At 37.0% G+C, this 24,874-nt stretch overlaps 3 protein-coding genes and 1 pseudogene across 4 annotated transcripts; 2 read left to right on the top strand and 2 right to left on the bottom strand.

Annotated features, from left to right (window-relative positions):
* Positions 1-63: 63 nt before the first annotated feature.
* GCK72_005911 (uncharacterized protein) lies at positions 64-3,155 on the bottom strand (the record flags this gene model as incomplete). The annotated part of the gene is made up of 6 exons (XM_003108977.2): positions 64-213; positions 1,330-1,455; positions 1,502-1,642; positions 1,730-1,942; positions 2,048-2,096; positions 2,956-3,155. 6 exons carry the CDS (start codon positions 3,153-3,155, stop codon positions 64-66), a joined length of 879 nt encoding a protein of 292 aa, XP_003109025.2.
* On the top strand, positions 828-1,260 carry GCK72_005912 (uncharacterized protein; the record flags this gene model as incomplete). The annotated part of the gene is made up of 2 exons (XM_003108893.2): positions 828-1,076; positions 1,126-1,260. 2 exons carry the CDS (start codon positions 828-830, stop codon positions 1,258-1,260), a joined length of 384 nt encoding a protein of 127 aa, XP_003108941.2.
* GCK72_005913 lies at positions 2,489-4,834 on the top strand (annotated as a pseudogene). Its single transcript has 8 exons — positions 2,489-2,519; positions 2,564-2,665; positions 2,711-2,760; positions 2,803-2,842; positions 2,976-3,054; positions 3,595-4,396; positions 4,637-4,738; positions 4,790-4,834. Coding segments are annotated over exons 1-8 (1,251 nt in total).
* Positions 4,835-5,301: 467 nt separating this feature from the next.
* GCK72_005914 (uncharacterized protein) lies at positions 5,302-15,735 on the bottom strand (the record flags this gene model as incomplete). Its single annotated transcript, XM_053725390.1, has 11 exons — positions 5,302-5,460; positions 5,515-5,706; positions 5,756-5,927; positions 6,245-6,570; positions 7,309-7,390; positions 7,633-7,754; positions 8,874-8,969; positions 12,662-12,808; positions 14,069-14,128; positions 14,601-14,744; positions 15,697-15,735. 11 exons carry the CDS (start codon positions 15,733-15,735, stop codon positions 5,302-5,304), a joined length of 1,539 nt encoding a protein of 512 aa, XP_053589584.1.
* Positions 15,736-24,874: the final 9,139 nt, after the last annotated feature.

Genomic DNA, 24,874 nt, shown 5'->3' on the forward strand with positions numbered 1-24,874 from the left:
CGAGACTTAAAAAAGCATGGATTCCGTATAATACAATAAGTAAAAATCACAACAAAAAAGGATTCAGTCACGAAGTTCAGCCAGTCTCTGTGCCATTCCTTCGAAATCTTCAGCGGCCGGAGTAGCGATTCCACCAATGTTTGATTTAACTGCAAGTGGGGCTTTGCCAAGTTCTCCTTGGGTGACTTCCCAGAGAATATTCTCTACTTCTTCCTGGAAAAAAAGATAAAAATTTGGTAGGTTGCTACAAAGATTTTCAAAAAAAATGTGTGTGAAATTCAACACTACGTATATTTTGAACTAAACGAATAGAGAGAAAAGATGTGAAGGCATCAAAAAATGTTTCGTGTGTGTATGTGTGTGGTGTACGTTTTTGAGTGACTGATGCCGCCCTCAAATGCAGAGAGTTAGAAAAAAGAAATGAGGGAAAAGAGACGAGGGAAGTCGACAACAACAATCCAAGGACAAATAGTTTCGAAAAGAAGTCAAAGACCGAAAATCTGATTTTGAAATTAATGAAACAATGAGGGCGCATTTGATGATTACTTCAATAGCTCATATTTTACGATCTAAGTTAGGTAGAATTCAAAGAATCAGGAAACAATTTTAATCTTTGCTAGATTGATCAGTTGAAAGGCAGAACACTCATCGTCCACACTAATTTATACAATACAAGATAACCGTTAAACCGCTTTCAGTTCACGTGAACTGGCCACAATTAACAATTTGGTTTTTGGAACGAAGATCTGGAGCAGAGATAAGAAAACCGCATAAAAGGGGAGGGAATTGATCAGAATCTTCATCGAGTATCACTCAATCAAACCGCCATGGCTCAATCCGTCCCACCAGGAGACATCCAAACCCAACCCAACGCCAAGATCGTCTTCAATGCCCCGTACGACGACAAGCACACCTACCACATTAAGGTGATCAACTCGTCTGCTCGCAGAATTGGATATGGTATCAAGACCACCAACATGAAGCGTCTCGGAGTTGATCCACCATGTGGAGTCCTCGACCCAAAGGAGGCTGTCCTTCTTGCCGTGTCTTGCGATGCTTTCGCTTTCGGACAAGAGGTAAAAATTTTAATAGAGTTTTATGTAACTCATGATATTCTTTTTATAGGACACCAACAACGACCGTATCACTGTTGAGTGGACCAACACTCCAGATGGAGCTGCCAAGCAATTCCGTCGTGAATGGTTCCAAGGAGACGGTATGGTTCGTCGTAAGAATCTCCCAATTGAGTACAACCCATAAGATTGGCATGTTTCAATAAACTATTGTCGTTTGATTTAATTCTTGTTTTCCTTTTCAACGTTCACTTACTTGAGCTTTTTCTTCGAGATCCGCTGGTTCGACACTCTCTAGTGTGTCTTCGATCATCTCTTCTATAATTCCAAGCTTCATCATTTCAGAGGACATCTCTCTCATAGTTTTCATAATTTCAGGAACCTGTAACAGTGAAGTTGTTTAAAGGAAGGTTTATTGATCACTTAACCTTAACGAGTTGCTGCATGCTTTTCATAACTTCAGTGGACTTTTGTAGTGATCCGGCCATTCTCATCGTAGCCAGTTGTTCTTGCATGCACATGATAACAGAGTTTATCTGAGCTTTGGAGACGTGTATTTTGTTGATCGCCTGTAAGCAATAGTTATTGTGTTTATAGAATTCAGTCACTTTCTAGTTGGGAGTTTACGGCCATCGAATATTCGATTGTAGACTCACTTTTCTGGATTGAATCATAGACTTCGCCAGAATCACGCAGACTTCTTTATCTCCTTTTTTGGCTGCCTCTTTAATTTCCTTGGTTACTTTCTGTTCTTCTCGTTGAATCGAATACACTTGTCGATCTAATGCCCGCATTTCTTGTCGCATTTTTCGCTGAAGCTCTCGTACCTCTTCTTTTGGATCTTTTTTCTTACCGAACAGCCCCATCATCTGAAATTGCGAAATTTCCATTTCAGTGAGTTAGAAAGTTTTAGTCGAATGGTTTCAATAAAGTTAAGATGGGATTCAGATAATTGACAATTAATAAAAACTCACAAATTTCTGAGAGTATTTTAAGCAGAACCGAAAGTGTCTCGAGAAAAAGCTGGATTAAAAATAATAATAAAGAATTTCTCGGCCATGGCCGAAGTTTTGCAAGCCCCGCCCACAAAACCCTGCCGCAGATGCCAAGTTGCTGTGTTTTATTTTGGGAGAGCTCTATCGATTTTCGCTTTTAAAGGCTCCCCGTCGACACGTTTTTCTAATTTTTCCACCTCTGTTGACTGCCGATTTTTTTTAAACTATAACTGAACGGCTTTTGTCGAAAAATCTTCGAAAGACGGTTTGATGTTTCGAAATACTTTTGAAAATTTTAAACATTGTGGTGAATCATGATCTCTTTTTATAGTTCTCACTTATCATAGCGTGTTTCTTTTGTGTACACATACGTCATTTTTGTATTTTTCAGGTAAATAGAGACAAGCCTATTGTCAATTTATGTCCATCGCAAATCTCAACAGACCAGCGGGTATGGTAATTTTTTTGGTGTTTTTATTTATTTTATGATTCCAGACGCCTTCGAACAACTTGAAACCGAAGACGGTGTTCGACAAGGAGTTTGTCACATCCGCATCCAGCAGCGTACCGGAAGAAAAACTATCACTACTGTCCAAGGTAACTAAAAATAATTTGTTTAAAGCTAAAAGTGAAACTTTTCAGGAATCGGAACTGAGTACGATCTCAAGAGAATTGTCCAGTACTTGAAGAAGGTGAGCATTTTCATAAGATTTTTATTTCAATAGCAATTGAAGCCCGCTTTGTCTTGCTGTTCTCCTTCATTCTATTTTGTGTGTATGTACGTAGTGATTCCACTTAGCTTATAGAAATTGTCTTTATTGTATTCAGGCGCATTCTCACTGAAGGAAAGCTGGAAGCAGCAAAGCAACGGCTATTGTTTAACTCACAGTATCTTTACCATTTTCAGTGAGAATGCGCCCAGTCTTCCGTATGCTGGCCAAACTGGTCGTTTTTCGCTGTATATCTGTCTACCTTGTTGCTTCTTGGTTTGTTCCTGATGAGGTTTATCAGTCGGCCGAAATAGCACACCACCTCGTCTACGGCACCGGTCATCTTTCTTGGGAATGGCGTAATTCTCTGCGATCATTCTTCCATCCGGCAATAATAGCACTAATTCTTCAACTGCTCAAAATTTTATCTCTTGACACACACGTTCTCGTTTACCACATTCCACGATTAGCTCATGCCCTTCTTTTCGTTTTAGCAGACTATTCGTTCTACAAAGTTTGTTTACGACTATGTAGAACGAAAGGCATTGCCGAAAATTCTTTCTTAGCTTATTTAAGTTCTTGGTTCGTTTTTTATTGTGCCCCTAGAACCCTGTCAAACTCTCTCGAGACATCTCTCACCTTAATTGCTTTAAACTGGTTTCCTTTTGAAGGGAAAAACTACAAAGGACCAACCTGGCCCTATATAGCTTTAGGTGTCCTTACTGTAGTTATCAGACCAACCGTTTCTCTTATATGGATTGTATTTGGCCTTCACCATCTGTACCATCATTCCAACCCAATTAGGTTACTTTTAAGAACTGTCCTCCCAGTTACTCTACCCATTCTGATTATCACAATTTTGATTGATTCCTTGGCCTATGGAGAGCCTACAATCCCACTATGGAACTTTCTGCAATTCAATGTCGTTCAAGGCGGTAGCGCACTATTCGGAGTTCATCCTTGGTACTGGTACCTTGTCTCGGGAATTCCGTCAGTCCTGACCGTCCAATGTATCCCAATCGTCATCGGTATTCTAGGACCAAACATTTTTCGACCATCTCTTCTTCCATTTTTCGCCACGACATTCTACATTGTGGTTCACTCCTTGCTTCCGCACAAGGAGCAACGGTTTCTCCTCCCAGTCATACCATTACTGTGTATTTACGCCGGAGGAGCGTTTCAAAGTTTAAAGAAGTGGCGAGGGAGTGCAATTATTGGAATGATTGCCATCAACTTCGGAATTGCAATCTTCACGTCACGATACCACCAAGTTGGTCCATTTGCTGCACCGCGAAGAATAATCGAGGAATGGCGAGGTCATCATGGAAAACTGTCTGTCGCTGCTTTGATGCCGTGCTATTCTATCCCAGGACATGCTTTTTGGCATAATCATCTGGAAACGTTACGCATGCTTGATTGTTCTCCTGATTTGGAGCGAATTCGAGGAGCCGCCGAACTTGACGAAGCTGATGAATTCCACACAAACGCAACCAAATGGCTCATCGAAAAGTTTTCAAAAGAGCATACTAAATATCAAAGAGTGTTGATGTATGAAAAGATTTACGAGTCATCACGTCGTTGGTTTGAATCTAACAATTGGCATCAATGTATGGAGAAAGTTTGGCATTCCATTGCATTGACTTCTTCTCGTGAGGACAATTATATGATTGTGTTATGTCGAAATGGGTACTAGGTTCTTGATTTCATTTAAATATTTCTTAATCTTCCTCCCCCACAATAATCTTTTTCGTATGGTTGTGCTTTAATGTTTCTCAGAGCTTCACTTGTCCTATTCTCGTTCAGAAAAATAAATCTAATTACCATGAAAACTGTTTAAAAGTATCTGTTTTGATTTCAGAAACACAGTTGTAACGGAACAATCGTCGAGCATCCAGAGTATGGAGAGGTTATTCAATTAACGGGAGATCAGCGTGAGAAGGTCAAGGACTTCCTGATCAAGGTAAGAACTCATAATTTACTAAAATACTTTATTTCTATTTGTTTGTTACAGGTCGGAATCGTAAACGAATCCAACTGCAGAGTCCATGGTTTCTAAACTGCTTCTGATGCACAAAATGAGGAGAGTACGATGAAGCTATTAAACCATCTTCTAATTGTGTCCCTCGTTATCAAGTATTGTAATTCCTAATTTTCGCTTCGGTATAATCCAGTTCTTTTGGCCTTCTTCGTTCTCACTGATCTGTCTACACACTTTTCACGAATGTGTTATTATTTTCCTTCTCTTCCGTTCATGAACTTGTTATTTGGTTTATATTCGATGAATTTATTAAGGGGCAAAATCGAACATCAATCTTCAAAAGGTATATTACCGGATCTGAGGGGGAAATTGTAGATAAAGTTTAAGTGAAGTTTGTGGAGTAATCAAGAAAAGAAAATACCCATTGAAAGCTTTTTTGGAAACAGTTGTAGAGGGAAACGAGAATTATTAGGAGGGAATATGGGATGGAACCGAACAATGACTAGATGGGTTGAACATCGGGAAGCACATGAAAATAGGTATATTTATAGAACAATTTGCCGATCGTCGAAAAAGTGTGATCGACGAATTGCATTAATTTCGTGGCGAGTCCTTCTATTCTTCGGAGTTGTGAAATCTTCTCCACATCTTCCAGCCGCGTGGAATGGAGTTGATGTAGCTGTTACATTCCTATTCTCATCAATCTGGAAGACAAAGAAACTTGTACATTTCTAAGATATTTCTAAAGATGTTCTTACTTTTGTCAAAGTCATTGAATGTCGATTGAACGTTCTTGGTTGTCTTTCCACAATACCCATTGGTCTCATTTGTTTGAAATTAGTCTTCTGCCAATGAACAAAATGAAGTGTACATGGAAGATGACTTTCTAGAACGGAGTGATGAGTGAGCATCATTTGAAGAGATGGAAACGGTTTTTTGGTGGCAGAGAGCTGAAAATATTATCCTTAATTGAGAAGACATTGCAGTGAATATAGTCACCTTCAATCGAAATCCTTGTTCATTTCGAATAATCAAATAATGAGATATTCCTGCTGGATTATGAGTAACTGGAACTCTCATTGATAGTGCCAAACATTTCGATTTACTTTCTGAATATCGAATGACAAATGCTCCTTCTGGTTGGCTCAGTAGATTGAAAACCATTGAATCCCTGCAAGAAAATAAACGATTGATTTCAAATCTCGATCCGATAATTGATGGTTGAGAGGGAATAATCCTTAGATAAACACTAGAATAAGGGAAAAATGCGTTAATTAGTATTGAAAGGATTCGAAGAGCTTCGTGATGAGCAGCTGTCGGCTGGTAATAAGTGACATTCCCATGCCGTTTCCACTCATTTTAGGCGGAAATGTCTTTGTTTGTAAAAGCATGGTAACAGGTGTTATAATAAGGAACACACCTCATTCTTTAGCTAATTTCAAAAAAAGATTATAGGAAAGAAGAAGAAGAAGAAAGAAGAGAACTCACTTCGTTGGCTGTCCTACAAAATAGCTGCAGTTATCGAGTTGTGTCATCAAAGTTTGATCAATTGGATATATCCATTCTCCCAACTTTTCATCAAAAACCAACGAAGTTTGTGGAATAGGTGGAACTGGTGACGTGGCAGTGGAAGACGATGAACCATTCGATGAACTAGATGATGCAACAGAAGATGTTGAAGTTGTAGTTGATGATGCACACAATTCTGAAGGTTTCGGCTCTTCTGGAACTGGTGACGAAGCAGCACAACGCATCTGATTCTGGAGTTGAACAAGTTGCTCACGGGATGGAGCTGATGGTTCAATGGTGCTCATCTGAAACAAAAAAGACTGTTTATGGGAGTATATAGTTTGATCATAGAATGAAACTCTCGTATCTAAACGATACAAACGTTGGTCTTTCCTGGTAACAGTTACGTAATGTTTTATAACACTAGACGGTTGAGGAGAAACGAGACGAATGGACCTTCTTGAAGGTGAGTAGGTAAGAGAATTACGCAACTAAATACTACCTCTATGTGAAGAGAGAAAAAAGAAACAATTATTCACGATTGAATAACATTTGGCACTTTAGCTATAGACACATTCGGAATGAATTTTATGGGTACAGCCGAGTTTCAGAACGAGAAAAAAGTTGCTTCTTTTTATTTGGAATTTTTTGGAGTTAAGCTTTTTGTAGTTCAATGTGGTGCCAAATCAATATGACTAAATGAAAATTTGATAATTCATTTTCAGCTCAGGCACTCACTGAATGCTTCATTATTGTTTTATCTATACATCTGCATAGAAAAATCCTACCTAAAGCCCTAATTATTATGACAATAACATGTCATACGAAATCATTTACTTTCACTAAAACATGACATGTCACACTCGTGTTGTCCTTGTCATGTAACATGACCTGATAACCATCTAAGAAGGTACGGAAGGAAACGAGAAGGTTGAGAAGGGTTACGTCATCAGAAGGGCAGGAAATGCGACCAGATGATTACAGGGTTCAGGAGAGAAATGGACAATGCACGCCGTGCTGGCAATTAGAACATGGTCACTTACTCGTTTCGGATTCACTGATGACGTTGAACTCGATAAACGATGAATTGCTGATGAGAAGACAGCTGATACTGGACGACGTTTTCTGGAAAATGTGACGATTTCTAGAGAAGGAAGATGATTTAAAAGGGGTGAGATACACTGGGTCCGTTGTCATTAGAAATGAAAATTATGAAGAGAGAATGGGAAGGAGAAGATAATTGTGATCGTAAACCACAGGAAGGAAGACGTTTTACGACTTTTTGGATATTGACTTAATAGACATTTGAAAGGTTTTGGGGAAAATCAATGGTTCCAATTTCCAAAATGATTTGAAAAGTAACTTACCGTTTACATTGTCCAGTTTCATCCACTGTTTGACTGCCTTTTTTCCCCAAAAATCGGTTGAGAAATACTGTAGATGCACTTCGTTTTTCAGTCATTGTTGATGCTGGATTAGTTGGATGCATCTGAAAATTAAAGCTTTTGATTGATGTTTTTTAGATTATTCGAAAAAAAAAGTAGCAAAACAGGAAAAAGGCGATGAGAAAGAATGTCGTGGAGAGTGGGAATTGCTCTAAGAGACAACGTACAAGACACTTGATTTGTTTGTGTTCGACGCTCCGGTTACCATCATAAACGGACGGGAGGCCTAAAACTGCAAACACTTGCATGTACTAACAGGTAGGTAGAAGTAGTAGGAGATCGGATTTATTTATAGAAGGATTCAGGTGCAAAACTGTACAAAAAACATTCCTTCGAGGGGTCGAGCACTTCACTCTTTTCAGATCACTTCTTCAATTTTCAATATATAGAAAATATATTATAGAAAGAAGTGAGAATATTCAATAAGAAAATGATGAGACCACATCCGTTTACCCTCCTCTATGTGCTCCATTTGTGTAGAAGGTTCTAAGTCCCGCCCATTTCTGTCATTCTCCTCCCTTGAGATGGCATAGAAAGAAGAACAATGGAAGGATGCTAATCTCGAGAATGAGGGAAGGAAGGAAGACGTTAGCTACAATCGTAAATGATCATAAACTCGGGTCGGCGGCTTTCCAGAGAGCAGTTGTGATGTAATCACAGAGGAAATGGAAGATTGTAAAATGGTTGTTGTGGAGAGAGAGCAGGTGTCTATTCTAGAGAGTAATACATTCTCATGCTTATCAAATGGAAAAAGATGATACGGTGATGGTCCATGATGATAAGAACAAGAGAACAGGAATGAGTTGTTTTACACCGTTCGATGAGAGAGACCTCAAAAGAACACTGAGTTATGGTGGTCTCGAATCTCGCATTCATAGTAAAATATTGGAGAGAAAGAGACCAAAATATCTGAACCATCGGAACAAGTCATAGATGATTTTTAGGGTTTCACATTGTAATATTCTCACGATAATAACTATAAAATAGTCGGTGTCTGTTATATTTTACAGCTCAAGAAGTTACAACTGTCGGTAAAGAACTAATTAAAGAAGAATAAAAATAGACATGACTGTTCTCTCGAGAAAAGTTTTGTCACAGGGTCTGGTTTAATCAAACAAAAAGTGATGAAGTACTTCAGTTTTGAGAGCTTTGATGTTACTCACCGATGATGTTGAAACTGTCGATTTGTTGATTGGTTGTTTCGATGTTAACAGTTCGGAGTTGTTCGCATTACGGAGAACGTTCTCTATTTCTTCGGCCTGGAAGTAGACAAAGTTTAGAGATTGAATATTTAGAGTTTAGAGATGTTGAAATGGAACAAAAATAAGAACTGAAGGGATGAACTACATGATATAACCAAGGTTGAGTGAGAACAGTACCATATGTTGTTTATCTAACTGAATCAGAAATGGGGTGTATAGTAAAAACGGAGGATACGCTTCATCTTCGTTTACCAGATTCCATGGAAAAGATTCCAATCTCCTTCCGCTCAAGGGAATTGGTTAGAAGTGAACAACTGGTGGCTGAGGGGGCGGAGAAATAAAAGATTGAATCGGAAGAAGAATAGAGAGTGGAATAGGGCATTGGGTCAGTGATGAATGGATGTTTCGAGATGGAAAACGCGGGAAGAATTATGATGATGAGGGTGAAAACTGTTGATTAAAAAGAATAAGAAAAGGAAATTGGAATTTGAGAAATTCAGGAAATAACTTCTTTTTCAATTAGATGACATGGATGGCATTAAACCATGTACTTACTAGGAGTATGGTATTTAGGAAAAGAGTGAACGAGACGCATGTCAGTGAGAAGTTGACACTCTCGGACTATCGGGTGGCAGGAAGGCTAAGACGTGAGATTCAGATAGACAACTGAATAGAGATTGTCAGGGTGCAAACTGGATTGTCACTCACGTTTCTGTTGATTAGGAGGAGCGTATAAGTTTTGTGAGATAAAAGTGAGAGCATGTGAAGAAGAATCAGTAAAACGTGAATACAATATAGAGGAACAATCTATGACAAAAGTAATTTGTGGGGTCTCGATAGAAAACTCAGAATTAGCTCTAGATCTTCTAGAAAAAATAGAAAACTATTGGAGAGAAAGCAATCTAGATCCTATTGACATACCTGACTATTTCTAAACTTCAAGAATGATTCCAGAAGGAGGCTCACATTCCACTTCTATTTCCGATTTCCAGCTATAAATCTTCGTATTCCTAATTGCTTTTACAGTATTTCGAAACCTTTCTTATTCAATGAAGATCCGAATTCCAGATAAAAAGTCTTCACTGAGAAAACTTTTTCTAATTGAGGCGAGGAGGCCACCGTGCCAGGGTGCGCGAGGTGACTAGATTAAATCAGATAACCATTCCATTTCGTAGAACGTCAGTTGGAACAGTGCCAAGAGCTGACATTGAGTGATCTACTGTTTATTTGGAACTGCCGCCAAATGGAATGAAATAATCAAAATAGTATGTGAAATGAAGAGAGTTCAGAGAAAACGAACAACTGACTTGTCTATGAGAGGATCTAAAAGTGCATTCCTAACAGTTGTTGGTCTAGTAATACTTAAACCAGACACAGAGAGAGCACATAAAATGAAAAGGAATGAAAAAGAGAGAGATAGAGGCATATAAATCCACAGAGACACGAGTATATCGTTATGGATATAGCCATCTGGAAGCAGGTGTCATCTTGGTTTTTTGTGGATGGAGGGATGGAACAAATTGCGGTTTGATGATTGGAAGACAGATGTATGACATGAACATATTCTTCCATTTTTGAATTATATGACTTCGTTGAAGAAAATGAAAATTCGGTTGATCTAACTTGAAATAACTTCTTCACGAAAATTCAATCAGAACGAGTAGACCGTTGACTCAAATGAAACACATCGTAATACATGCCAATATACCTAACATTCCAATAAATCACCGTACTCCAATGGCGCCTTCTAATAAAATCTCCGTCACCTTCTTCCCCCTCTTTTCATTTCTATTATCGTGCTCGTGCTGTCATGTTAAAGGGACTGTTATATGTAAGAGTACCGACATAGAGGCGCCTAATAATCGCCGCCATTTTAATTCACCAAAGGGTGAGAGAAGAAGAAAAAGAAGGAAAACAGAAAGAGAATGGACGCCAATTGTGTGATGAATGAAATGGAAATTAGAAAAAAGAAGAGATTTTGAGCAAGAGAAAGGCAATTTAGATATACGGTACTCATTTGAATAGCAAAAGAATAATTGAATGAATCTTCATGTTCAAAATCGAATCGTCAGATAAAGGTAATCATCCAAAGACAATCTACTCCTCGGATTAGCACACTTTCATATCTAAGCCTCATTTGAAATGTCTTGTGACCGGAAATCTCAAAAGTTCGTGAACCAAGCAAATCCTCATTTCGCACTCAAACTAAATACAAGATTGTATAATCTCCAGTCTCCATCTCTTACCGTATTCCTGAGAGAAAAAAGGACAAAATGTTAACTGACACATGTCAATTGTAATTCTCTTTATTTTCTTGTTCTTCCTATTTATATTACACAAGAACATCGGAAGAGAAAAAAGTTATTTGAAAACACGAAATGAAGCGGAAATGACGGTCAAAAGGTGATCAGTTGTTGTGTCCCGCAACAATAAAGTTATCGGTAAAAGTGGTTAATTTCGAAAAAAAGGAAATTGAGAGAAGGTCAATTCATTCGATTGAAATGAGACGAAACGAACAAAATGAAGAGAAAAAAGAAACGAGTAGAGACGTTTTTTCGTTGTATTGAATGCGGAATGAAGAGAGGGTCAACACGTGTTTTGGATGAATAAAAAAGAGTGTCACTTTGAAAATTGAGATGGGACAATTTACGAGTTGTTTCAGGTGTCACTAGGTACTTAATTTTTTGAAAACCAGTCAAGAAAAAAGATAACATTCTCTGAAAATATACTTTTTTCTTTGAATTTCCCGACAGAATTCTTTTCAGGAAAAAGAAAAAGTCGTGAAAAAAAAGATAGACGGAAAGAAGAAAAGAAAATAAAAAAATTCGGTTTTTATCATGACTCATGGCTTTTTATGCCTGTTTGAAAATGATTCCTTGTGCCAAAAAAGAAATTAAGGAATACAAAATTTCAGCAACCTCTGTGACTCATCAAAAAAACATAAGACAAATAAGAATGCACAAACGCTTTGTACAACTCAAAAGCTAGAAAATCTTTTTTGTTGTCAAAAGCTAAGAGCATGCACGGTGCACAGTTTTAGTCATTCCTTTGTTTGTGAGTCACCGTATTCATGCTCGGCAGTGTAAAAGAAAGGTGACACCTACAAGGTCTACTGACTATTCACATAAAATGTATTCAATCGGAATCTGATTTTATTCTGATCCCCTTCTTCATACACCATTGAGCACTACGGTCATTTCTCGAGATATATAGGGAAAAGGAAGTGGGAAAAAAGGAAGAAAACAAGGTGGCAGGAGATTGAGATTTACGATCCGGAACTGAACCATTAAAGTGTACACTTGTCAGATGGATAAACTTGACACCGTGTAGAAAGATGTATTTTTACAATTCTAACCTTTCCCAGAAGTAGAATTCGTATAGAGAATTGGATAAGAAGTTGAACGAGAAGCCATCTGTTAGACTTCGAAAGGTTGTAGACAGTTCAAGAAAGTGAAAGAAAATTGAATTTCACTTTGATTTGAAAAAGTATTCAGACGCCAATAAAACAGTGTCTCTCAGACGGTGGTTCAAAAGTGCGCCTAATCATCAAAACAGAATCAAACCAAATAGAAAACCGGTAATGGGAAATGAAAGGGGAGAAAGGTGTCGACATGCTGATTTTATCGGGTTTCAATTCTATTTAATTGACACTTTTCACGGTGGGTGGTCTATTTCGTTAGAGCAAAAATAAATACTTTTGGAGAGAAGATAACTCCTATTTTCCAGACTTTTTCTTTCAAAATTCTTACCTCTTTGAAACTTTGACAATGAAAAACATGGCACAGACGTCGATAAGTTCTTCCCATTGGTTCGGTTGCCACGTATCCAACATTATGGGTTTCAGGTCGAGCCGAGATATCAGTGACACGTCGTAGAGAGTGAGCCATCAGAACAGTCTGAAAAAAAAATTGTTGTTAAAAAGAAAAGAGAAAAGTATATCGGCAGCTGGGAATGATTTTGTTACGGATGGGAGAGACATCTGCATCTTTGGAACCCGGATGGAGTAGAGAGGATAAATGAGGTTTTTTGATTTGATATTATTGAATTGGGTCAGTCCAGTAGATGTTGTCAAATAGACTTGAGGAAGAAAAAGCGGATGTGTCAATGAGAGAAGAGGATGAGAATGATTAATTGGGAAAGAACGAAGGTTTATTTCGATATGAATTCAAAATTTATTCAGAGTGAAATTCCTATATTAACTCAGGAAACATTGTTCTGAGTTCTGATGTATCTCTAACTTTGTCAGAAGTTGGAAGTTCAGACAAGTTGCTTCTCTCTCAGTATCCGTCAATATATTTTCCAAAAGTTTAACTCTACAGATTCCAAATGTTTATGTATTATTCTCCACTTTTTCAGAAGTTTTATGACATCTCACCACTCCCTTAAAGTACTTTCAAGTTTTTTCTCATTTCATTCCTTCTTCCGTTTTCCACGATTAATGTCTCAACCACTCCTCTTCTTCTCATCCATCAAAAACCCACAAACTTCCCCTCCTGTCCACTCGAGAAACACCAAGATGATGGTTTTGGCGAGAAGGTGGGATGGAAATCTGGCGCAAAATCTCCGTATCTCTACTCAGTTTCCTGTCACAGAAAGTCCTTGAGGTATCAAATTTAGAAACACTCATTTGGCAGTTTACGTCATAAATATGCATACACATGCAATCGAAAACCGGGGATGGAAGGGGGGGTACTTAATTAGCAGAAGAGAAAAGAGAGAGTTGATGTCCAGTTTTAGAAGGTTAATTATATGGTAGAGGTCACTCGAGAATATCTAATTTGATATTCACACAATCTAAAGAGCTTTCAATCTCGAATGGCACTTACGTAAAACTCAAAGATCCCTCACCACGAAGAGAGAGAGAGAAACTTCAATGTATCTACCTTGCATATCTAATTTGTAATCGTTACGTATGTTCCTCAGAATCTCATAAAAACGTAGAGGTAGCTCATAAAAGTTGGCGGTTTATGATTAGTTGGGTGCCGACTTCTGACCAAAAAGCCGACCGCTCTTTCACCACAAAAGGAGAACAAGTCTATAAAATTGGGGTTACTCTCCATCATTCAAGGACAAGAAGACGCGGAATAAATATATGGGAGAATGAGAGAGAGAGAGAGAGTATCAATGACACAAATTGTTTCAAGATCTCTCAGTACCTCAAGAAGCACTGTAGTTCCGGAATGAACCCCCGAGCCAAATCCGACCACATCTAATTTCTGAAACAACGGAGATTTCAAAAATTCAAAAGCTTTTACCCCCAGAATGAACGCATTTTCTATTGCGCAATTCACTGAAAAATTCATGCTCCACCGGTCATGTCAACTGGGTTCAAAAGCAAAGGATGTCGTCGGCACGTCTTCATCAAAAAAGACACAAAGACATTGTGTGACCGATAATCGGTGTGTTGTCGGTACTGTGACAGTCCTCCATACGCGCAACACGTGTTCTTTTATTGTGCAATATTCTCGGAGAATAAGTAACTAAAGAGAGAGTAAATGAAAATGAGGGATTGCTTAATTGGTTTCATTTTCAAATTGATGACACATTTTGATGGTGGGAAAATGTGTTAAGACGAAAGCACGTGGGGAGAAAAATTAGCATAATGTCGATGAGTATTGCGCAAAAATAGAGTGGATTATAATGGGTTAGATCACAATGAAATGTGTTTAACGTTTCTTTTTCTCTTACCTTTTCACAACTTATTTTGATTCCAAGGACTGAAATCGACAAGTCAACGTTTTGTGGTATTGAATTTCCAGACGGCTGGTATGAATCGATTCGCTTTCCCAAGCTATCTCCGTATGTGCCAGAAATCGGAAATGATGCGATGTACTGAAAAGAAAATAACATTTTGAACCCAATATGACCTCATTCAAATCAAAAATCTTCTTGCGGCTCTACTATCAAAAGAATCATATTTGTGTTTGGCAAGTACTTGAGTTCTTGCTACTTGTTCGAGTGGAGACCTCCAACGGAGTTCGGAACGAGAGGGTAACATAATCAGGTGCATGGTCACTTGACACTTTTGAACATGGTCAGGAAAGGATTAAAGGAAAGAATGAAGAGGTCTAGTTACAGTATTTGCCTAAGGATTCTCCAATTATATTAATCATTTATTAATGATCAGATCTACTCGATTAAGTTTCAAAATACTTTCTAAATGCTATCTTCCTTTTCTTAATTTCCTTCTTGAACTCATTCAAATTCTGGACCACCTGAACTGTTTCTATCTGGCAATAAATCATAAATATCTCTCCGTTTCTTTATGACCGTGCTCATTTTCTTCCGGAGAGCATCCAATTGCCCCTTTTTATCTGATCGTATACACGATGACACTGGCCGGTCGTGAACCGAACAATTTGAAAAAGAGTTGTAACTTGATATGCACAGATATCCGAGAGCCACTTTGATCAGCTGCGCAATTGTAACCATGAGATATACAGTGTCTCTTTTTCGGAACGGGGAGTGTCTTCTTTTGTCACCGCCCGGGTGGCAACAGGTGTGAAGCATTAGATAGGAAATATGGAGGTAATTATGAAAGAAAAAGAGGGATGACTTTGAATGAGAACACACCCGAATGTTGCGAGAAATGACGGAGGATGTTCTCTATTATTCGTAATACTAATCACAGAAATTAGGAAATTTGAAATTTAGTCTTTTAAATTTCATAATTATGACTTTCTTCTCTAGGCTCAGATTAATTTTTAAGCGTTTTTCAACCGACATCTCAAATTTTTACACTCAAGAAGACCGTCCCAATACCAAAACATGAATCTGTACTCACCTGAACATTCCAAGAGAGAGCTGGTAATCCAGATGACATGATGAATGATGTGTCGTTTGTATCCTCGTAATCACAAGTAAATCCACCAGATGATGAATGACCGGAAGACGAAAAACTTGAAGCAAGAAGGTCCGAATAGAATGTACTTGCGGAATTAGAAGACGTCTCGTCGAGATATTCTTCTTGCGGCGCCAAAGGGGCGTGGCTTATGTTGTTGGTAGGAGGGAAACGAGAAGGTTTGGTGGTGGGAGATTGCTGGTAGGAACACGCATTGTGATGGTGGTTGGGATGGGCGGAGTAATCGTTGTTCTCATAAATCTCATTGATTTGACATTCAGCCAAAGAATGGCGTAATCGGAAAATCAGAATTTAGTAACGGAAATATCAAGATTAGATCAAGAACTGTCTCCGTGTTTGATGAATTTTCCCGGGAGGGTAGTTGGTTTCCGTTTCTTTTCCGGAACCGATCACTCATTTTCCATTTTCTACTCGTTTTATCAAAATCAATTTTTAGCTTTTAGGTAAGCGTTCGCTCCCTATAACACACCAAACGCGAAATAGAAGTTTCTTGAGCTTTTTGAGATTCATAAAATAAGTTATCAACTATCAAAATGAAATTATATGATTTCAATTATGAAAAACTATCAGTAGCATCACGGCAGAATTCTGAAATTTTCTACTCGCAAATGACACTATAAGATTCGCATTTTAGCAAAGTCTTCCAACTGGATTTCTAAATTAATCTATCCAAATTGCCAACCTTTTCCTTTCTTCTTTACTCAATCCATTGTAATTTTGGTTTGTCGAAGAATTGGATCCCCGTTGAAAGTGATTGAGAAGTGATGATTTTAGACGAGTGTACATTCTGAAAATAGATGTTCGTTCACGAGAACAAATTGATATCTTACTTTTTGAAAAACATGTTTCGAATTTGGGAGGATAAATATAGTATTTCTGTTGTAACTGAATAAACTGTGGATAGATTTGAACGAAAGGGAGGGGGTTACTGTAGATAAAACATGTTTTGTTTTACGCGTTCCCAATTGAATATTCAAAATATGTTTTTGATTTATTGATTCACGTGGAAATTAAAGTTTGAAAAACAACAAAATAGAGTACACAACCATACAACCCCCGTACATAATCCTCTGCAATTTTCGTTTCCTTTTTTCATCGAGTCCGCAAATTTTCTAGTTTTTCGTTTTTTGTGTTTTGTCGAGACAAAGTCACACATTTCAAATTGTATACTATTCGGGTGATCAACCAACAAAAAGCTATGTAGATTGTTCCCGTGAGATTTGAATTTGTCGGTGTTTAGAAACGGTGGTGAGAGAAAGAATGTCCTCGAGATTCAGAGTCGTTCGAATGAAAACATAGAGAGATCAAAGGGAACGGGGCATGAGTTTGAATGTTGTTCTTTTCGAAAAGTATTCAGAATATTTATAAGCGTGGAAAGATTGAATCGTTCGTTTTTGAATGAGAGTTGTTTCTTTTCTTCCGTATGTGTCATTCAGTTATGATTACAATTAGTCACATAGTATATATAAGTCACTAACTTCTTCTTTATACTGACTTCCTTATATCAACTAATGAAAGTGACACCACGAGCTCATCGAATACATTGACACTGTCACCAAACATAAACATATTCTCCTGACACACAGTAAGACTAATCAGAAAAGAAAATGTCAAAGTCTCTTTGTTTCGAATACTCTCTCGTGGAGCATCCAACTGAGAAGTACAAACAGTCATTGGAATGACACCCTTCATCGTCTCCTATAGAGAGAAACAAAATGGAAATGTATTTGTAAAGCCAATGAGGGATAATCTTCTAAAATTAGAATCTTGTGTTGTTGGATGCTCTCTGAGCTCTAATTGCGTAATTGGCAAAGTACTCTCATCAAAATTACGGAAACGTACTATGGGAACTTTTGCTGTTTCGATTGGAGAAGGGCTGAGACCGTGGTATTTTCGGGTTATTCTCATCTTTGAGAGTACAGGATACAATCAAGAAAAATACAAAACGTGTTTACTATTTGGAACGAAAAATACAAAAAGTCCTTTCAAACCTCGTTTCTGTCAATTCTTTGTGCCATTCTAATTGCCACCTGTCTTCTCTGTTGCAACATTTTTCTGGGTTTGGCGCTCGCAATTAAACTGTCAGTGACGGAAAGAATGAGAAAAGTGTTAGAAATCACATGAATGAGAAGTGAATTTTGAGATTTACTTAGATTGGAAAGAATACACCCATCAACTGGATTTTGACAGAAACGCTCATTAGTTTTAGGATTTGAAAGTTCCCTATTCCATCATAAAACACAATGAAAAAGTGAGGAAGCTCTCACAAAGTTCGAATGAATCGTTGTAACCCAATACGTGCGAACATCCCTAAGTTGACTTCTCAAGAACCCTTTAGTCGCACCTTCCATGACGTGGCAAACACTTGTTCAAGTGAGAGAAGCTTCTCTCTTGTACGTTCAACTAGTCTAGATCTATCACCTTATTTGAACAGGCGGTACATTTGTGTGAATTGGAAAAGAAGGGTTGATACACTGTCATAAAGCTCATTGTGCAACGAAGATAGTATACATTACGTTTGACATGGCGTAACACTTTTGGTAAATATCATCGGTATCCTTTTACGAAGCAGGAAAGGATTTCGGATTGGGATGGTGACGTCGGGTAGAGGATTAAGGAGTGTATGGATACGGTACAGTCAATGGGAAATAAGAGAAAGAAAAGGAAGGAATCAGTTTTAAGGATAACTGAAGGATATTAAAACTCGACATATTGTCGAAATAAAAAAGTGATACCCGGTGTTTGCGGACTTAGTGCAAAATTATTAAAATTAGCACTACGTCCGCAAACACCGGGTATCACTTTTTTATTTCGACAATAACACAGAACAACTGGTTGCAGTATGTATAACATTTTGTTGACTCCATAAAATGGTAGAAATTGATTTGTAAACAAGATATCAAACCCTGGAATCCCAAATACAGGATTAAAAGGGATTTCGGATAGGAATGATGATTGTTCTTTTTTCCAAATCAATCTGTTTTTTTAAACTTTCTGTAAATAATACGAATTATTCTCTAGGATCAAAGTTTGAACCTTTTCCTTTTGAATAAAACGAATTAAAATCGAACGAACCTCGGAAAAATATGATAACACAGAAACCAGAAAGAATCAGAAAGTCTCGAAACCCGCACAACTTTGGCTTACCGTATCCCCCGAAAAGTCAAAAGAAAAGTTTAAAACGCTACTGAAATGAATCGATTCTAAGTTCCGTGGGAGAATAAAAATAACACATTCTGGTTGAATTCTGATGAAACCTGTTCTCTAAAAGCTCCTTGAACGGTTTTTAAAATAAATTCCCGATCATGCATTTCGTATTATTTACTTAGAAACTAGACACTTCAACACGAATCATCGGGTTTAAAAACAAAATACTGAAAAAGTCCATTAAAATACTCACCACTTGTCAGTTTTCCTAGTTTTATCTGATTCCAAAGTATAGATTTTTGAATGAAAAAAAAGATGAATTTGCAGACACAATTTTGAGGTTATAGGGGCGTCGATTTGTTTCGTTTCGTCAATTGAATTCTCGGAAAGTCTGAAAATTGTTCTCTCTCGTTTTCATATTTTTCTGATAGCACGATTCTCAAATAAATTCTTGAAAAAAAGAGGGAAAGAACTAGGAAAAAGGGAAGAATTTATTGGGAACAATAATAAGAGAAAGTTTGTTTGCATTTTCATTTTTACACACAGAGACAAGAATACTCTTCACACAATCTCAAGTTACCACTGATCCACAATTGAACTATTTTCTCAGAAAGAAAAGAAGATAAAAAGTTAAAATTTGAACATTTTCAAAAAGTCTAAATCAAAGTGACAAATGAAAAATCAAATGAAAATGACAAGAAGACAGAAGGAGGGCAGGTGTCGGGAAGACGGTATCAATCAAAGGAATATTTGGATACTGAGAAATGAGTCAGTTGGTGTCGAAATGGGGAAGAATGGAAAAGAATTGGCAGTTTTGGAACAAGAGGAAGACGAAGAAGAAGATGGATGACGTCTTCAGAAATTCTGATATATGAGAATATTTGAGAAAAAAAGAGAACCGATTTTGGGAAGAATTCACAATATAATTATTAGATTGAATTGGTATCACGATCTTCGAGATAGATTCTGGGTTTTTAGGGGATATGGATACTGTAAATCCGTTTTCTCAAACTTTCTTTGTGAGGGGCACATACTTTTATCAGAAGAGACATCGGACGTTCGAAATGACAATTAACCATTCATAAAATGTATGTTGCAATGACTTTTTGACCAATGAGGTCTGAACTATTTTCCAAAATGAAATCTGCAATTAGGGAATTGAATTACTACCAATTAACCTTATATTAATAGTTTCTTTAAATGAAAAGATCTAGGTTTGAAAAAAAATAATGATAAGTCTGGCTACATACATAGAAATTATATATCTAGTTCTTCATAAAAAGTGTGTTTGGAAACTGCATATTCTGCATTTAACTGAACGTGGTTCAAAAGTTCTGTTACAATACAAATGTTATTCTCATCCAGCGAAATATCAGTCCTAGTTCAAGACCTATTTAATTTAAAACAGACCTTATCAGATCTTTCCAAATCATTCAAGTCTAAAGCAATTCTTTCTTTTTTAAATGATGAAAACGAGTTAACAAGAGAGAAGAAAAGTTTTGCAAGAGCAGGGTCAAGAGGTAATAACTGAAGGTACTTGTGGCGTGAGAACTGCTCTTTTCTTACTCGTATTTTACTAGTCTTCTCTTCTCATATATTTCGATCAGTACCATTTTATTTACTCAATTCGCAAACGATGAACCCTCTAATTATCTTAAGTAAGAAAGTGTTCGCTGATGAGCGGAATGAGCAAATAGAATCAGTGAACATCAAAAAAGAGCCGATTGGAGGTAAAAGAAGAAAAAAAGAAAACGAAATGGCATGGAAATGAGTTGATAAGAAACAAATAGGAGGAGAAAAGAAGAAGATAAAATAATTAACAGATCGAGTTTTGAGGTTAATAGAGACAAAAAACAAGACGGGACTAGGGGTTTTCTAGTGCAAAATAATCGGTTACGCCTGGTGTCAATTATCGAATTAGTCGATTCACAGAAAGGAGAAGTATATTTCGGAAGAACAAGCTTCGATTCGATTACTGTCACTGGTATATTCAATGTTAGATTTCTCTGATTTATTCTAAAAAATTTTATTCTAGAAATCAGGTCAATCGAATACATGTGAACTCAATCGAAACAATCAAGTATGAAGTGTCACACGAATAGTTTCTCAATTAATTTCCCCTCGATTCTCTAACTTCCGCTCGATGAATTGTTACTCTTTCCACCGGAAACATTCGGAAAGAGCCAATTGGAATAGAAAACAGAAGAAAGAAAGGGAAAAAGTTGTGGGTGCCAATGAGATTGATATCAAAAAGAAGGGATGTGGAAGAGCAAAACGGATGAAAAGATTCATTGATAAACACTTGTTCTCCACTTTTCTCTTATCATTTATTTGTTGTTGAGGCCAGCGAATAGAAGCTGGTTACTTTTACTCTTTCTTATGTTTTCCACAGATGAAACGAGATTTGGACAATGTGATATAGCAATAAAGATGCATGACCCGAAAAAAGGAGATTCAGATTATTCATCAACAAAAACATTGGTGAGAACTTCAGTTTCTGTAAGGCTTACTAGTAAAAACAGCCAACATCGCTGACGAGTTGTCAGAAAAATTGAGTAGGTGTTTGTTATTTCTGGAAAACTTTGTTTTCGGTGGTAAATTTGACGAGATATTCACGAAATGAGAATGCAAAACTCTTGTTTTTGACAAGGCTTGTTCTTGCTCCAACACGAAATTTCATATTTGTTAAGACACGATTTGCGTCTAATTTATTCTAAAAACTTTTGTGAACTACGTCTTCTACTCTAGAAGAAATTCAGAAATCGCCGGATGCGTAACATGAACTCTACTACGACAAAAAAACTTATGAAGTGAAAGTGCACAACTCATGTTTTGTCTTCACTCTCTCTATTTTTCCTCCTTCTTTTCTTTACGTCCATCTCATTTTTCAAATTTACAACTATCCATTGATCGTCATTTTTCTCTCCACAGAAAACAAAAGAGATCATCATTTTTTCTATGACATCTTGACGTTGAGCATGACACATTTTACGAGAAACATTGAGACAAATGTGAAAAAAAAGCAAATGGGATTGTGATCGAAGAAGAGAAGAAGAAGAATAAATAAACAAAGTTTGGGAGAATTTTGGAAAATTGTAGAAGAGAGAAGGGAGTTGAAATCAGATTTACACATATCTCGTTGTTTTTTTTTACTTTGAAAATCGGGAACGAAAATAAGGAATACGGTTATCCTGGCATGAGACATATGCCAGATAGAACTCTAAAAATCAGTGAATTCAAGAATTTCGAGAGGAAGTTTCGACAGAAAGTTGTTTAATCTTCTCAGTTCTGGTCACTCAAGATACTCGTTCAGTGAGCATTCAGTGTAAACTATATGAAATAAATCCCCAGGGTTCTGGCAATTTTTTAATGGTTCTGAGGGCACTTAGCTTTTTTTTCGTTGAAATAGTTTTATACTGAATCCAGAGACACAGATGAATAGCTGAACGAGACGGCACAAAAAATGACCGAGAGTCAGGAAGCACTTAGCGAAACGGGAGAGTAGACGAGATTGATGGGTGAAAAAGGGACAAAGTTTGGAAAGAAGAAAGAGAGAAAAGAGAATGGGTAATTGGAAAATAGTTCCGTTTTTTAAATTCTTTTTCATTATATGTACTTGAACAACTATTCTGCAAAACGTTGGAAGTTTGAAATTTTTGGGATGAACAATGAAATGTCATCTTTAGATTTTGAAAAGACTAAATTCGGTTCGTGAAGTATTCTAGGTATTTGATGAGAAAACGTTTCAATGATAGGACGAATTCTCCGAGTTAATTTCAGTTTGATTTGTCGAAGTAGAAAGTACGTCTAGAAGTTTCTGGATTCTTGAATGGTGCTGACAACGAGTTTGAAACAATGAATATGAATTTGACACACTTTCAGATAGTTTACCAACATTTTCCACCGCAAAAATCATCTATAGAAAGTGTAAAAACTAGTGGAAGAGAGTGCATTTAATACAAAATATCAACTCAACTATTGAATAAAACATAATATCGTTCCATTGAATGTCCAAAAATCACCGGACGGTGCACAACGAATGAATAGGAAAAACGGAGGGAGGGAAAACGTACGGAATAGAAAAAGAGAGAGAGAAAACAGTTTTCTCTCCTTCCCTCTCTGCTTTACTTATGTAAAAAAGGGTATTGAGGAGTTCTTTCCGTTTTTTTTCTTTCTTTCGATTCACTTCTTTTCAATAAAAAAAGTAATGTAAGGGAGCCATTCAGAGGGAGGTTCTTTTCCATTTTTTAAAGAAACAAAGTATAAGACACAATTCATTACATATTAAAACTGATAAGATTTTCCGAAAATGGAACAAAAGTTGGAGAAAAGTTACAGTTTTTTGAAGGAAAGAGGATTATAATTCGAGACATTACACTTCTACACTCTCAGAAAATGCATACTGTCAATACTGTAGGAATTCAGAGAAAACCAACTTTGAATGAAAAGGTAGGTTTGAAAGAACGAAGAATTTTTGAATATATTAGATATGATCAAAATGGCAACATTAAGCTTTGAAGAAGTGTTGAAGAGTGTGTGAAATATCCGGTCGAATCTCAGCAATCACAAAAATGATAAGCCATATATTGCGGAGGGAAACGAGGGTCTTTGTTTGGTTTGCTGGACAGAAACATTCGCACACATTTTTGGATTTATGATAATCGAAAAGAAAGAAATCTCGTGAGACCAGAATGAAACATTCAGAATTATTGTCATTAAGAACTGGAATTTTTTATGGCTAACATAGGGCCAACAGAGCGGAAAAAAGAGAAAAGATATAGATATGAAGTGGATGGAAATATATGTTATTTCAAGGGATTCATTATTCGAATTGAAACACTTTTCCCATTGTGTTTTTGAGTGCAGGAATTGATCTTTCTAGCGAGTTTTCCGATTAAAAAAACAAAATGATCTACAGAAATTGTTGTTTTGTTTCAGACTGATGTTTACATTTATTTAATTTGTACTTTTCTATGAAATATCTCCTCTCCGATTTAGATGAATACTGTAGAATGCAAATATGGTGAAGAAGTGGTGTGTAAGTAAAATAACCATTTCATCCCATTACACTCTTCACAATCAGAAAATTAAACTATAAATGTATGGTTTGAATTAAAATGAAATGAACAAATTCTTCTAAAATATGAAAAAAACAAATGAGAAATGAATAGTAACCTACAGGAGACGTGGGAAACGCAGTGTTGATTTGATAATATTCGGAAAGAAAATACGAATGTGAAGTAGAGAAAGAAGAGATCTACCGATATTTTCACAGCGGGAGACGCAGAAACATGGATAGGATTGTGATAAAAATATGTTTTATCTGTTCTCTTTTTCTCTCTTTTTCTCTCTTCTGTATCTATTCATCAATCGAACAATGATAATGGTAAACGAAAAATTTGTTAATTGCAATTAACGAAACTGTTTATTGGATGACTATTAAATATATCGCCTTCTCATTCAGAAAATTGGAACACATCTATCAATTGGGCCTAATTGGGTGGAGTCTGAAGAATTTCAAAGTTATATAGAGATCCGAGACAGTGCTTCAGATTCGGAGTGTTTCTGGTCAGGGATCGGCGGTATTACTGTAGAACGCCTTCGGATTTTACCAATCACCAATTTCTCTCGATTACACTTTTCCGATTTTACAGATCTGAGACAAAAGCTCAAACCAAACATGTATTTCTTCACCTGAACGATTTTACTGTATCCCTACATCTACACCTGAAGGAGGTTCACATTTGACATCCTGGCATTCATTGTATTCGATATTTATATTTTATTTGAGATGGGGGGCAAGAAGTTCTGATAATTGTCTTGCAACATGAACAGTCTGTAAAAAGATTGGAGTGTTCAACTTTTCGACCAGATGAATGACTTCAACATCCGATACTTACGATAACGAATTGTTGGAGTTCCACTGATCTGAGATAACTATAGTTTTATTGGT

The sequence above is a fragment of the Caenorhabditis remanei genome, chromosome II (assembly GCF_010183535.1).
Source record: "Caenorhabditis remanei strain PX506 chromosome II, whole genome shotgun sequence".
Lineage (NCBI taxonomy): Eukaryota > Metazoa > Nematoda > Chromadorea > Rhabditida > Rhabditidae > Caenorhabditis > Caenorhabditis remanei.